Source organism: Myotis nattereri (genome assembly GCF_964212035.1).
Source record: "Myotis nattereri genome assembly, chromosome: 1".
In the NCBI taxonomy this organism is placed as follows: domain Eukaryota; kingdom Metazoa; phylum Chordata; class Mammalia; order Chiroptera; family Vespertilionidae; genus Myotis; species Myotis nattereri.
The window spans coordinates 216,759,103-216,772,458 of NC_138075.1; the positions used below are offsets into that span (position 1 = coordinate 216,759,103).

The 13,356-nt window shown below is 43.1% G+C and overlaps 1 protein-coding gene across 1 annotated transcript in view; it reads left to right on the plus strand.

Moving 5' to 3' along the window:
- The window catches only part of CCDC149 (coiled-coil domain containing 149), a 99,997-nt gene that overhangs the window by 71,897 nt on the left and 14,744 nt on the right, over positions 1-13,356 (plus strand). The window contains exons 7-10 of the mRNA XM_081086612.1: positions 211-283; positions 1,940-2,024; positions 4,654-4,798; positions 12,561-12,637. Of these exons, the coding sequence (XP_080942738.1) occupies positions 211-283; positions 1,940-2,024; positions 4,654-4,798; positions 12,561-12,637 (380 nt within the window). The remainder of the gene's footprint in view (positions 1-210; positions 284-1,939; positions 2,025-4,653; positions 4,799-12,560; positions 12,638-13,356) is intronic.

A 13,356-nucleotide genomic window follows, 5' to 3' on the forward strand; every position in this document is an offset into this window, starting at 1 on the left:
GCATATTTGACCTTGATCGCAGCCACTTAAGCAGAGGTCGCACAGACACACTTTTCTCCGCTCCCCTCAGTGGTGACAGGCATTGTATGTAAAAGATGGCTCTTGAGGCATGTGCTTTTTTCCTCCTCTCCTATGTGAATATATGTTTTGTTTTGTTTTGTTTTGGTTTTCTTGCCCCCAAACACTTTCTAGGTGTATTTGTTTTTCCAGGTACCTTCAAGAGAGATTAAAGCAACTTCATGAAGAGGTCAACCTCTTGAAATCCAACATTGCCAAATACAAGGTAGCAGAACCATGGCGATGGCATTGGCGATTCCATTGCACATGTAAATGCCATCCTGTTTCATTGTCTTTATGTGCCAAAGATACCTTAGTGCCTGCCTGCCCTCCCAGAGAGAGGCCCATAAGAGCTTTCACCGAGGTAACTGATGAGAATTAAACCCGAGACAACAAAACAGCTTTTGCGAGAGTTCCTTCATTGCTGTTACCAGGACGGGGCACACGGAGACCCCAGAATCCAGACACGGCCCCTTCACAGCCTCGGTCGGTCCATACGACCTCAGGCTTCTTACCTGGCTTTTCTAGAAACTGTTCTGTCACCAGATGCTATTGGTCTCATCATCGTCCCTAAGAAAATGTTTCTGAGCGACGGAGAAACAAAGATTAGGAAATCACAACCAGGCCATAGTGTTCACGTCACTCTGAAAGGACAGGGTGTCTAAGTTCTCCCTGCTGTTATTTCGTCTCATTCCAGCACCATTAGTTTGATAATATCTATTTCTGCAGATGTTACTTGTAAGTGTTATAATTAGAGAAATCTCCTGGGTTTCTCTGCTTTGAAAATAGATTGATTTCCCTTGCTGAGGGGGAAGTTTTACAGCAGTCTAGATGCTTGGGGGAGAGAGCCTTCTCATTTTCCTGGCTTTTGACGTGGGCTTTTTTCTCAGAAATCTCCATGCTGTTCCTCTTTTCCGTTCTGTGGGGGCCACACGTTAGTTTATACCCATCTATATATACACATGCAGCCGAAGAAGAATGCAGCTTTAAAGATGTATAATTAATACATAACTTTAAAATATGCACGAATGCATTCAAGAACACGTATTCTGCTCTTCTATGTGCCAAGCACCGGCTGTATAGTACATATCAATTTTTTTATTAATGGAATTATTTAGGTATAATTTGGTTCCTTGTTCTTTTTTAAAACATATTTTTATTGATTTCAGAGAGGAAGGGAGAGGGGGAGAGAGAGATAGAAACATCAGTGATGTGAGAGAATCATTGATCAGCTGCATCCTGCATGTCTCTCACCGGGGATCCAACCCACAACCTGGGCATGTGCCCTGACCCAGGGAATTGAACCGTGACCTCCTGGTTCATAGGTTGATGCTCAACCACTGATCCACACTAGCTGGGCAGTACATATCCATTTCAATGTAAGAGTCTCTTCTCGGAATGGCATTTAGGTGGCATCTGTGCACTTCCCTTTCTGTGTCCACGGCAGGTATCACTGATTGGCCGTGGCTCTTTTTCCAGTCCAACCATGGAATCCTTCCAAATACCACCAACGAATTCTGGGCCTCGGTAAATGAAAGTGAACCTGTTTTCCACCTTCTGTCTGTTCGGAAGGGTTTCCATAACCAGTGGCTTCACACATGAGGCTGAGATTTGATCATTTAACAAATATGCATTGAGTGCCTTTTATCTTTGGGAGAGGGAAATTGCTGTCATTCTGCCAGGCACCCACTTTTAAAAACCTCTTTCCCGGGACCAAAAAACCCCAACCTTGTGGCAGGGACTCGGAACTTGAACAAGTGGGGCAGCCTCGGGGGTTTGCCAAGGGTTCTTGAACTGGGAGGATGCGACTAAACGTAACGAGGTGTTTTTCCATGATTGGCTTTTCTGACAGGTTTTTCTTTTTCTCCCAATCCTGCTTTAGAATGCTCTCGAGAGACGGAAGAACACAAAAGGCCAGGGCAGATCTAGCAGCAGTGCTCTGACGGGCGTCCTCTCTGCAAAGCAAGGTAGGGCTTGTTCTCAGGGGGGACCACTCAGACCCCAGAATGCTAGAGCTGTCAATCACATCTCGTTTTGAGGACCGGAAACCAAGCTGACCCTTAGAAACTTCCGCCTGCATCAGAATTCCCTGGCGGGCTCCTTAGAACACAGATTACTGGGTTCCTGATTTAGTAGGCCTGGGGTGGGCCCTAGGGATTGACAGGTGAGGATGATGCGTGGATTGGGGTGGCGGGGGGCCTGCTTTAGGAACCTCTGCCTTAGAGGTTTTCCTAATAACTGGCCCTCATCTGTGTCCTTTCCCTGGCCCTGTGCTCTTCTTTCCTTTTCTGATCACCATCTTAGCATCTCCGAGTACATGTTGCAACCTCATCAAATTTCCCTTTTTCCTGGCCTCTTTGAATAGAAGTCTCGGAGCTGCTGGAGTCATTTTATCATGGAGCATATGCCTTTTTCAAGGAAGCTTGTATTGGTTACAATTTTGTTTCTCCTCTCTGTCAATTCTCATGAAAAATAATGGTCTTCCGGGAACCATCCAGGGGGACAAATAGCAGAGAGCTTGCTTCTGATGCTTACAATCTGGGAACTCAGTTTTAATCGTAAGCCTCGGGTTGAACATGCGCGATTGGCCCATATTCGGGTCATTGGCAGTGCAGATGGCAACAATCAGATGGCAGTCTTAATCAGAGCGAGGGTGGCGTGGAAAAAAAATGCTGACTCTCCAGCTTAACTAACACCCAAGGCACTTTTCCAAGCAACTTTTTTCTTTATTCTACTAGAAAAGGACACCCTAGATTTTTTTTTATATAAAATTTTTTAAAAAATATATTTTTATTTATTTCAGAGAGGAAGGGAGAGGGAGAGAGAGATAGAAACATCAATGATGAGAGAGAATCATTGATTGGCTGCCTCCTGCACACCCCCTACTGGGGACCGAGCCTTCAACTTGGGCATGTGCCCTTGACCAGAATCAAACCTGGGATCCTTCAGTTCGCATGCCTACGCTCTATCCACTGAGCCAAACCAGCTAGGGCTAGATTTTTTTTTTTTTTTAAAGAAAACTACAATACTCTATAGAAATGTGGAGTAGCCTGTCTACATTTAGCTTTGGATACTCTTGATGCATAGCATCTTTGAGTGCTGAGACCAGTCTTACCACTGCTGTGGGGCCTGCCAGCCACACTCAAACACCGGCACTGAGCAGCAAATCTGGGCAACCTTTGATAATAAGTGTTGGGCGACCTATTACAAGATGCCTTAAACTGGTAACTAGAGACCTATGCAGATGTTTTGCTTCAAGAAAGTTCTTCCTACGTTAGTTATAATAAAAAACATTGGAAACAACATTTATTTATTGTAGATCTGTATATGAACTACTAAGCAGCTCTTACGTTTTATTTAAGGAGATACTCAGGATGAGACATCAAGTTAAGTGAAAAGAGCAGAGCTTTTTTCCCATTTTTGAAGAAAAAAGTATGAATTAGTATAGCTATGTATAGGTATGTTGGAAAGGTGTCCAAAAACATATAGTGAATCCATGGACACAGACGATGGGATGGTGAAGGTTTGGGGGTAGGGGGAGGATGGGAACGGGCTGGAAGAGGTTAATGAGGGGGAAAGGAGGACTGATGTGATCCTTTCAACAATGAAGATTAGAGGGTGGGGGGAAGGGGGAGAGATCAACCAAAGGACTTGTATGCATGCATATAAGCCTAACCAATGGACACAGACAACAGGGGGGTGAGGGCATGGGTGGGGGTTTTGGGAGGCAATGGGAGGATAAGCACACATATGTAATACCTTAATCAATAAAGAAACTTAAAAAAAACAATGAAGATTAAAAAACAACAACAATAATCATATTCATTTAATTAATTAAGTTAACATGGAGCCTCTTAACAAATAATCATGTTAATCATATGTTTTATATGTAGTTTTCAGTTGGCTAAAATAATTAAACTATGCTAATGTGTGAAAAACACACACAAAAAATCATAAAGTGATTTATACTTTCCTTTTTCTGTCTGGTGGGAGTACAAGTGGTCATTGACTTTTTGTGTAAAACCTTAGTCTATCTACCCATTCCAAAAATGTGCACATACAGAATGTATTTTGTAGTTTAAACAGTCTCCCACATTATCTTGCTACTAAAGGTGCACACCCTGGGAAACTCTGACGTACAGGAAGGCGGTCAGGACTAGAGTCATTGTCATTAGCGCGGCTGCGTGACCTTCAGCCAATGTTTTTCATCCATCTGCACTTTGCTTTCCAGTCCGTGAAATGAGAATAAACACTGCTTTCCAGGTGGATTGTTTATTGTTGTTCATTTTAAGTCTCAAATGAGTTAGTCAATAGGAACGTATCTTTGAAATTATAAAATACTGGACAAGTGCAACAGATTGTTCTCCTTTTAAACGTTGTTGATAAAAATCCATGAGGACTTCCGCCTTCCTGTTTAACCCACACACTGAATTTCATTCTGTTGTACTTTTGAGCCTTGAAGTGGACTCTTCAATGCAACCCCGCAGCAGTTAGAGGCTGGGCCCCTGTCAGTGTCCAGGAAGAGCTGACATAGGTCTGCATTCCAGGGTTCCAGATGAACTTGAGTCTGAGTTGTCACTGTTCTGTCCCACCTAGTCCAGGATCTGCTATCGGAGGATCACGGGTGCAGTCTGCCGGCAACTCCGCAGTCCATTTCTGATCTGAAATCTTTGGCGACGGCCCTTTTGGAGACGATCCACGAGAAAAACATGGTCATCCAACACCAGAGGCAGACCAACAAGTAGGTGGTTGGGCCTTTCGTGGGGGGGTGGGGGGGGGGATGGACAGGAGAGATGTGGGGTGATGGCGACTGGTGGGACCGCATGTCTTAAGGGGGGCGGGTGAGAACCCTTCAATCTGGAAGGAAACTCCTTAAACTGGAACTATGCTTCTGCTGAGGTCAAGCAAGCAAATAATACTGACCATTGCTTATTGAATGCTTACCTGACCCATTCCCTGAGCAATGCATATTAAATGGTGATTTTGATAGTACACTCGCCCGGATAATGCAGCCTACCTGTCCACCAGGTCTCCTTTAGGGGAGGTACCTCCTGGGTGCCATTTTACCCTTGAGGGGCTTTGAATGGCAGGAACAGCCAAGCATCCTCTCAAAGGCAGATGTGGCTACAAGGGAGTCTCACGTTACCCTTCAGGATCAGCAAAAAATACAGCAAAAAAGAGTGACAATTAAAACAGAATGTCTTATTTGGTTATCATAAACACTAGAGGCCTGATGTACAAATTTGTCCATGGGTGGTGTCCCTTGGCCTGGCCAGCGTTCGGGGCTGATCGGGGCTGATCGGGAACAGCCAACTAGGGGGAGGGACCGCAGGAGGTTGGCCAGCCACGGGTGGTTGGCTGTGGTCAGTGCATCATCATAGCAACCGGTTGACCGGTCATAACGGTCGCTTAGGCTTTCATATAGATAGATAGATAGATAGATAGATAGATAGATAGATAGATAGATAGATACTGACTGTGTTGGGCAAAATCAAGCAAGTTGAAGTAGCCATTAGAGACGACAGAAGCAAAACAGAAAGTGTTCAGAGAATTGGTGAATAAACAATAGATTAAAGCAACAAACACTGCAAATCCCACCCCGTGGTTGTCAGCACTCTGTGCTCAGGAGGGCCCTGCATGGGGTCTGCCGCTCCTGTCTCCATGTTGAAATTCTTAATTATTGTTCAGCAAGGAGGCTCCCCATTTTCATTTTGCACTGGGCCCTGCTGGACCTGCCTACAAGACCTACACCTGGAACCCAAATGAAGGGGTGGAAGAAGAAAGCAGCAACGAAGGCCTGGGCTTCCAGCAAGAAGGGGAGGGCTGGGGGAGTCGGGCCCTGGAAAGTGATTGAGAGTATTGTAGAAACAAAACAGGAAAAAGAGGAGATGGAAGGGAAGGGAAGATCGCGCAGGAGATTAAGATATATATAAAAGAAGGCAGAGAGCAGTGGAGGGAGTCTGGGCAATCTCAAAGAAATGACAAGGGTAATTTATTGACAGAAGTCATTTCAAAGATTCTTTTTAAAGAAATCTTAACCAATGAATGAAACAGCCAGAGGCTGAAATGCAGCTACTTCTAAGGGGAGGGAGAAGGAATGGGAATCTCCTCGAACAGGCACGAGTTCTCTTTTCTCAGGCAGAGCCCTGCAGTGTTCCACATTGCTGTGGACCTGACACCCCCGCCTCTCTGACAGGTTGATTTCCTAATGCGTCCCTATGGATTCCCAATGGGTTGCCACCTCTTTTCAGAAAGACTGACATTTGCATTTCCCTAAGTTTATTTTTGCTTTAATGCATCTTTTCATTTTTGACTTGAATATTTTTGAACCATTTCGTGGTTCACACCTAAAGGTTAAACAGCCCGGCCACTGTTGCCCAGTGGTTGAACATTGAACCAGGAGGTCACGGTTTGATTCTCAGTCAGGGCACATACCTAGGTTGTAGGTCTGATCCCCAGTAGGGGGCGTGCAGGAGGCAGCCCATCAATGATTCTCTCTCATCATTGATGTTTCTGTCTCTTCCTCTTCCTTCCTCTCATGAAATCAATAAAAAATATATATTTTTTTAAAAGAATAAAAGGTTAAACAACAATATACAGCAGGTCCTTAAATAACAGTGGTTCATTCAGTGTTATTTTGGTATCATGTTGCTGTGTTGAAAAGGCACATAACTCTTGTTTATATCAATCAGCCTATGGTAAAATTGGTTTTCTTATACATCGTTTTGCTTAAAGTCAAAGAACCTATTGAGGACGTTAGGTTAGGACTTACTGAATCTCCAAACTACTGTTGTCTCTTAGCCACCCAGTTTCCCTTCCTGGAAGAAACCACCGTTCCTCATTTCTTAGGGATCCTTTCCAAACATGCATATATACGCAAGTGCAGAATATATTTATATAGATATGCAAAAATGCTCATGTATATTTGTATAGGTATTCTCTCTCTCTCTCTCTCTCTCTCTCTCTCTCTCTCTCTCTCTCTTTTTATAAATAGTAGCTAACATACATATTTTTTAAGGTTTTTCACTGTTCTGCACTTTGCCCATAACAATAGATCTTGAAGATTGCTTCACATCAGTACATAGAGTACCTAATGTGCCATTTTTAATACTAAGAAGGTCTTAAGTTTCATGCTTTTGATAAATGTTTTATTTGGGAGCATGTAAAAAAACTAAACAAAAAATGGAGTGTGGGCTAAGAATAGAATGTGAATTTCGTCTGCTTGCTGTTATTCCCCATGATTTACGGTTTTGTAACTAAAATAACAAGATAGCTTTGTTTTGGGAGAGCATCGCACGTAGGAATAAAGATACCCTGTGCCGGAAGTGTCTTCCCCACTGACTGACGGTTACTGCCCACCCCTTGAGAAAGTGCAATGGGAGCCATCTTAAAGAATTGATGACAAAAACAGGACTTTGCATTTTGAGAGGACGTTCAATTACTAGGCATTTTGCTTGAGGTATTTGTTGCCAAAGAGTTGGCAGTTGTCTGATTATTGCTAAAAAAGAGATGAGGTTCACTTGTCTTATATACAGATGGCAAAGCATTAATAGAAGAGGCAGATGTTAAAGTACCATTTCATGGAACACCACCTTTAGTTCTCCAGGCCTTCTCAACAATCCATCACTTTGCCAGCGTGGGGTGGTGGGATGATGGTGGTGGTGAATTTATGAAGACACACTGGCCTTTCGCTACCCTTCCTGCTGTGCCTAAAACTGTTCACTGCTCTCCCCCTTCCCTGGCCAATGGTGAATAGCTTAGACATTCAGGATCTTAGTAGCATCATGAACTATCATGGATCAGAAAAAGATTCAAAAGAAGGTCACCTGGGTGGAGGTAGGGGCAGGGTTACCTCCAGGTCTGTGGAGAGCCACAGCCCTTTGCCGCTGCTTCAGGTCCCGACTCTCCCCAAGGACCCTCACTCAGGGATTTCTGTTCCCTGTGTTGTCCAGAAAGCAAGGATAGAGGCACAGTGGTGGCCAGTTCTTGAGTTAGTTCCGTCTTTGGAGATCCCCTCTGATGTTGTTATTATCGAAAACTGCTACTGAAAATCCAGAGTCCTGACACCTTGAGGATTTTCCTAGACTATTAGGTGGGCATATGCAGAAATCTCCCCTATCTTAAAACAAACTGTAGCTAGTTACAAATTTTGTTTAAAATCTCCCCTATCCTAAAAAAATAAAAAAAATCCTCTCTCCAGCCTGTTTAGCCTCAAGCTGCTGCCCTGTCTGTCTCCTATCCCCTGCTCAACTACTTGGAGAGTCATCTATAGTCACAGCCTCAATGTTTTCATAGGCTTTTGTCTCAAGCCTGTCCCTTGGATTCTGGATTTCATTGCCTCCACGGACACATCTCTCTCAAGGGTCGGGCACAGCTTCCACGTGACCTCCTCTAAACTTTCCTTTGGAAGTATGACCACTTCTAGAATAAGGCAACACTCCTCACACCAGCACACCTGGAACCCTCTTCCCGTGACTTCCAAGGCCCCACATTGCCCTAGCTGTTCTCCTCCACCTCCAGGTGTGCTTCTCTGGTCCTTTCTTGCCTTACACAGGGAGTAGTCTAGTCCCCTGTTCTTCTGAATTCTCCCATGCTGTTGGTGAGCAGATCCACTCCCCCAGGCTACACTCTCATCTCTGCACCCCCAGATCTTTCCTCCCTCCCGTATGTCCAGATGGAGATGCCGTAGATGCCTCACACTCCTCACCTGCCTCCTGCCTGTTGCCTCTTTCCTTTAGCTTCCCTGCATCCCCCATTGACTTGTTTCAGGCCACCATCGTCACCGACCTGGACAATGACTTTCTAACTGGTTTCTTCCAGTCCCTTCTCAACACTGCATCAAGAATACTTTTCCTAAACCTCATTATGCTACTTCTATGCTTAATACCCTTCAACATCTCCCCAGTGTATAAGTCTTAACATTGTCAATATGGCAACAAGATAATTAAATCTTGGTCCCTACAAGCCTCTCTGGATTCATCTTTCATTCACTCTTCGGTTCTGCTGCTCCGTTCTACTGAAGGACTTGTGTCTTTCCAGGCCCCTTCGCTTAACAGCTGTGTCACCCTGGGCACATTAGTTGACCTCCCTGGGTCTCAGTTCCCACATCTACAAAATTAGGATGGTAAGAGCTGCCTCATTGGTTGTGGCAAGGGATTGAGATAATTACTGTGTAGTGCTTAGAGTAATATCTGGTACAGAACACGTGACTGATAAATATCAACTGTTATTAATGCTTTCCACTGGCACTGCGCGTGCCTGCACACATCTGTGTGTCTGTCTCCCACCAGGCTTTTAGTCCCTCAAATATAAGGACAGGGTCTGCTGCTCTGCGTTATCCCCTACAGCCTCAGTGATGGTTTGTTGATTTGGTCAAACAGAATTGAATGGACCCTGCTCTTACTTCCACCATCTCCATCTATAAATACAGACAGCTGTTAAGACCCAAATAGCCCTTTTCTCTTCCTGGGCCGCACATGCTGTTCAGTAGACCACCTGCCATATTCTTTCAGTGTCAAGCCAATCAGGAGGTCCCTCTTTGTCATTTGAAGCATCTTGGGTTATATTTGGCAAGTCAGCTGTGGTTACATCCATATTTCAATATAAACAGTTTTAATGAGAATTTGCTCCAGACACAAGAAAGCTTATTTCCCATTGCCATTACTGGGTATTGGTTAACAGTATGCACTTCGGAGGCAAACTGAAGCTTAGGTTTGTGAACCTGGAGGACTAAGAAGAGCTGCTGGTGGCTAACTAGGCTCAAAAATTTTTTTTTTAAAGGAGTCTAGTAGCCATTTTTGAACAGGGGCCTCCCACAAAAGCAGTACTTTGGGGAGAAGCCTCTGCATTAAAATGCCTGCCTCTGCACTGAACTGTCTTTCTGCCTGCACTGTGTTCCTGCCATCTGAGCCAGCCCTTACAAAGGAATTCCTGGAGTCCCATTTCAAGGGACTGAGGCTTTCCCCAGCCAATTAGAGCAGCTCTATTCTGACCAATCAGGACAGTGCCTTTGGACCAATCAAACTAAGGATTGATTTGGCATCCTCATTTGCATGGCAACCAACTAATCAGGGACCAGGGGCGGGGACTTCTGTCTATATAAATCAGCTCTGGATTAGGGAACATACTTTTCAGGGAAGACTAAAGAATCCCATTTCTATGATTGGAGCAGAGCTGCAGAGCTGAAGAGGGTCCAGAACCTGGGGCAGCCTCAGAGCCCTGCTTTATTGCCGTTGAGCTGTTTGCACTAAATAAAGTTTCCTTCTTCACTGCACCCCAAATCAGGGGTTCCTCTTGGCTTTGGAATTGGTGCCAGTGACCATGGGTTGACAGGTTCAAATCCAGACTCATCACCAGCTGAGTCCTGCATATGGTGTTGGTCAAGTTAACTAACTTCCATGCCTCTGTTTCCTAATGGGAGGAATAGAGTAAGGTGGGTAAGAGCACTGAGTGTTGTGAAAAGACAGGTTTTTGAGATGAACTCTGCATCCTTAGGCAAGTTGGTTAACCTCTCTGTTCCTTAGGGTCCACATGTGTAAAAGAAGGATTAAAAAAACAATGTGCACTCCAGGGCTTTTGTCAGGTCTGATGAGATAATGCAAATCTGGTAGGTGTTCAGCATGGACCCCAATTCATGTCCAGGACTCGGGAAAGGTTAGTTTTGCTGTTTTTTTGTTAACAGTATTGCAGTTGCTATTGCTATTGATACTGTTTCTACTACCACAACTCCTGCTGGGTCCATTTTACTGCCTGCAGCCCTGCATCAGATGCCAGTACCAGGCCCAAAAAGCAGTCACCCCTGACAAGCTTAGAAAGTATGTGGTTGGGAACACCAGCAAATTCACCTCACTCCATTTCTGGGAGACATGGCTATTATCTGGGAACATCAGAAAGAATACAGCCAAATGTCTCCCCACCACGCCTTCCAGCGTTGCCCTGATGGCCTCCCTCAGTGTCCAGGGAAGAGTTAAGCCTTATTGTTTGTTTCCAAGAGGCAGCCACATACAGATGATCTGATCTCGTTAAGAAACGGGCGTCAACTTGAACACGGCTGAGATTGCATCTCAAACCCATCAGCTGGTGAAAAGGCAGCTTGGATCAGAGGCCTGAGCAAAATATTGAAAATGAGATTACGGAGAATAGTGTTTATTGAAGGGTCAGAGTCATGAAAGCAGAATAAACCCAACAATTGGAGTGAAAATTGAAAGTAATTGATCAAGACTATGCAGAATTTAAGACTTAAGGAAAAGAGGCAAAGATAAGCTCTAAGTACCCAGATGAAGAAAACCACACATAGTAATATCAAAGACTTTTTCATGAACTCAGAGGGAATGTTAATTAAGATGCTGTAAGTCAATTCGGATAAAATAAGGATGAATTCAAAGCCATATATATGTGCAGATATATACATATTCATGTCTCTGTGTATATGTGGGTGTGTGCAGCTATCTCTGGAAAATAAAGAGCTGGGAGAACAATTCTGCTGTTCTGAATTCTCCTGTTGAAAAGAACCGAAACTTTGCTATTAAGGGATATTTCCACATCATTTTAGCACAGCAGGGCCAAGAAAATTCTCCAATAAAGACTTTTTTCAATTTCCAGACCAATGGGGAGTGATTGAAGTTTTAGATGACTATCAAATTATTTCCCAACATGTTTAATTTTGTGTAAAGGAGGGGAAATATATGCCCACATGTATGTCTTTCCATGCATATACACAAAGTTTGACTTCCGGGTAAGTAGTATAGTCTTTTTAAATACTCATTCCAGAACTCACATATCAATGAGTCAGAGTGGTCACCTTGGAAAGCAATATCATTATTCTAGTGATTTTTGCAATCACTGAGAGTTCTTTAGAAATGTCTATATTTTTTAATTCTCTCCATTGATAATTACAAGCCATGAGAAAAGAAAAACATTTATTTAATCAAGTACGTTTTTGAGCATCTGCCAGGCATTATGCTGAATAGCAAGCAAGAACTGGACATCAGTGCAACATAGGTTAGTCCTAAGAGAGCAGATATTATTATGTTAATGACTCAAAGCAACATTACCAAGTATATTCATGCATGGTATTTGTTAGACTTGATTGTTTCCAAAACTCAGATCTACCTTCAAAGAGTCAAGGTATGATGCTACTAAGGGTATTCAAAATGCATAATCATTTTTAGCAATGAGCAATTCCTACATAGAAATTCTGTAAGATGTTTGGGCAATGGTGGAATAATTCTTTAGCTTCTCAGAGGAACTACCTTTTTGGGAGAGGAGTCACTTCAATGGCAACATTTTAGTATTTTAAAAACTTATGCACTTTATTTTTATATGTATTTCCAATAGAGTGTGTGTGTGTGTGTGTGTGTGTATCCCATTTTTAGCATGTATCTTAAATCTCAAAACATTTTCTCTTAGTGTACTAGTGGGTTTCCCAAGTAGCCTGCTCACAGGCTTGCAAGCTGATAAGATGCCTGCTAATCTGTCTGCTGCAATATTCTCCCCTTTTCCAGAATCCTAGGGAATCGGGTGGCTGAACTGGAGAAAAAATTAAGAACTCTGGAAGTTTCCGGTTTGTGGAGTCTCCCAGGTAAGCAGAACTTCATAAAATTTGTTTTCTTTTCTTTTTTTTCTTTTTTTTTAAAAAAAGGAAGTGCTATCATAATTTGCAAAGAAGATTCTACCTTTCCAATGTCCTTTTATTCTAAGATAATTGCTGAGAAATCTACAAGTGCTTTAAACTTAGAAACCATCATTTTGGAGGGAAATCAGTCAAGTGCAATACATATGCAGGTTTTCATCTATATAACTATGAAGTTTTGCTAACATAATTCTGAAACGGTCACTCCACGTGGCTATATGTTTTTTGTAAACTTTGTGAATATAGTAAATTGCTTCATTTTTGCCACCATAGGTGTCTTATAAAGATTTGTTCAATTTAATCATCAACCCTAAAAGTGAAAATAAGAAAAAACAAATATTCTCACCCTCATGCACTTACTAACCTCCTTCTCCTCTCTTCCCCATCCCATTTTTAACGTAGCTTGAAGATTAAAATTTCCTGTGGAGATTTTTTTCACAGTTGTACACAGTATCAATTAGCTGTATTTATTCTGCTTGTCGTGGTAAAATAACCCCTTCATAGACCCCAGCCAGCTATTCCCCCTTTTCCTTTACACGTTCCAGGAACTTGTCCTTATCATTTTCCATGCCTCCTCTGCCCCTAGAAGCAACGTTGTACATATATTTTTAGTTACTTAACCTTTCTACACAAGCTAGTCTCCTCTACCCTTGATTCATATCCGTCGC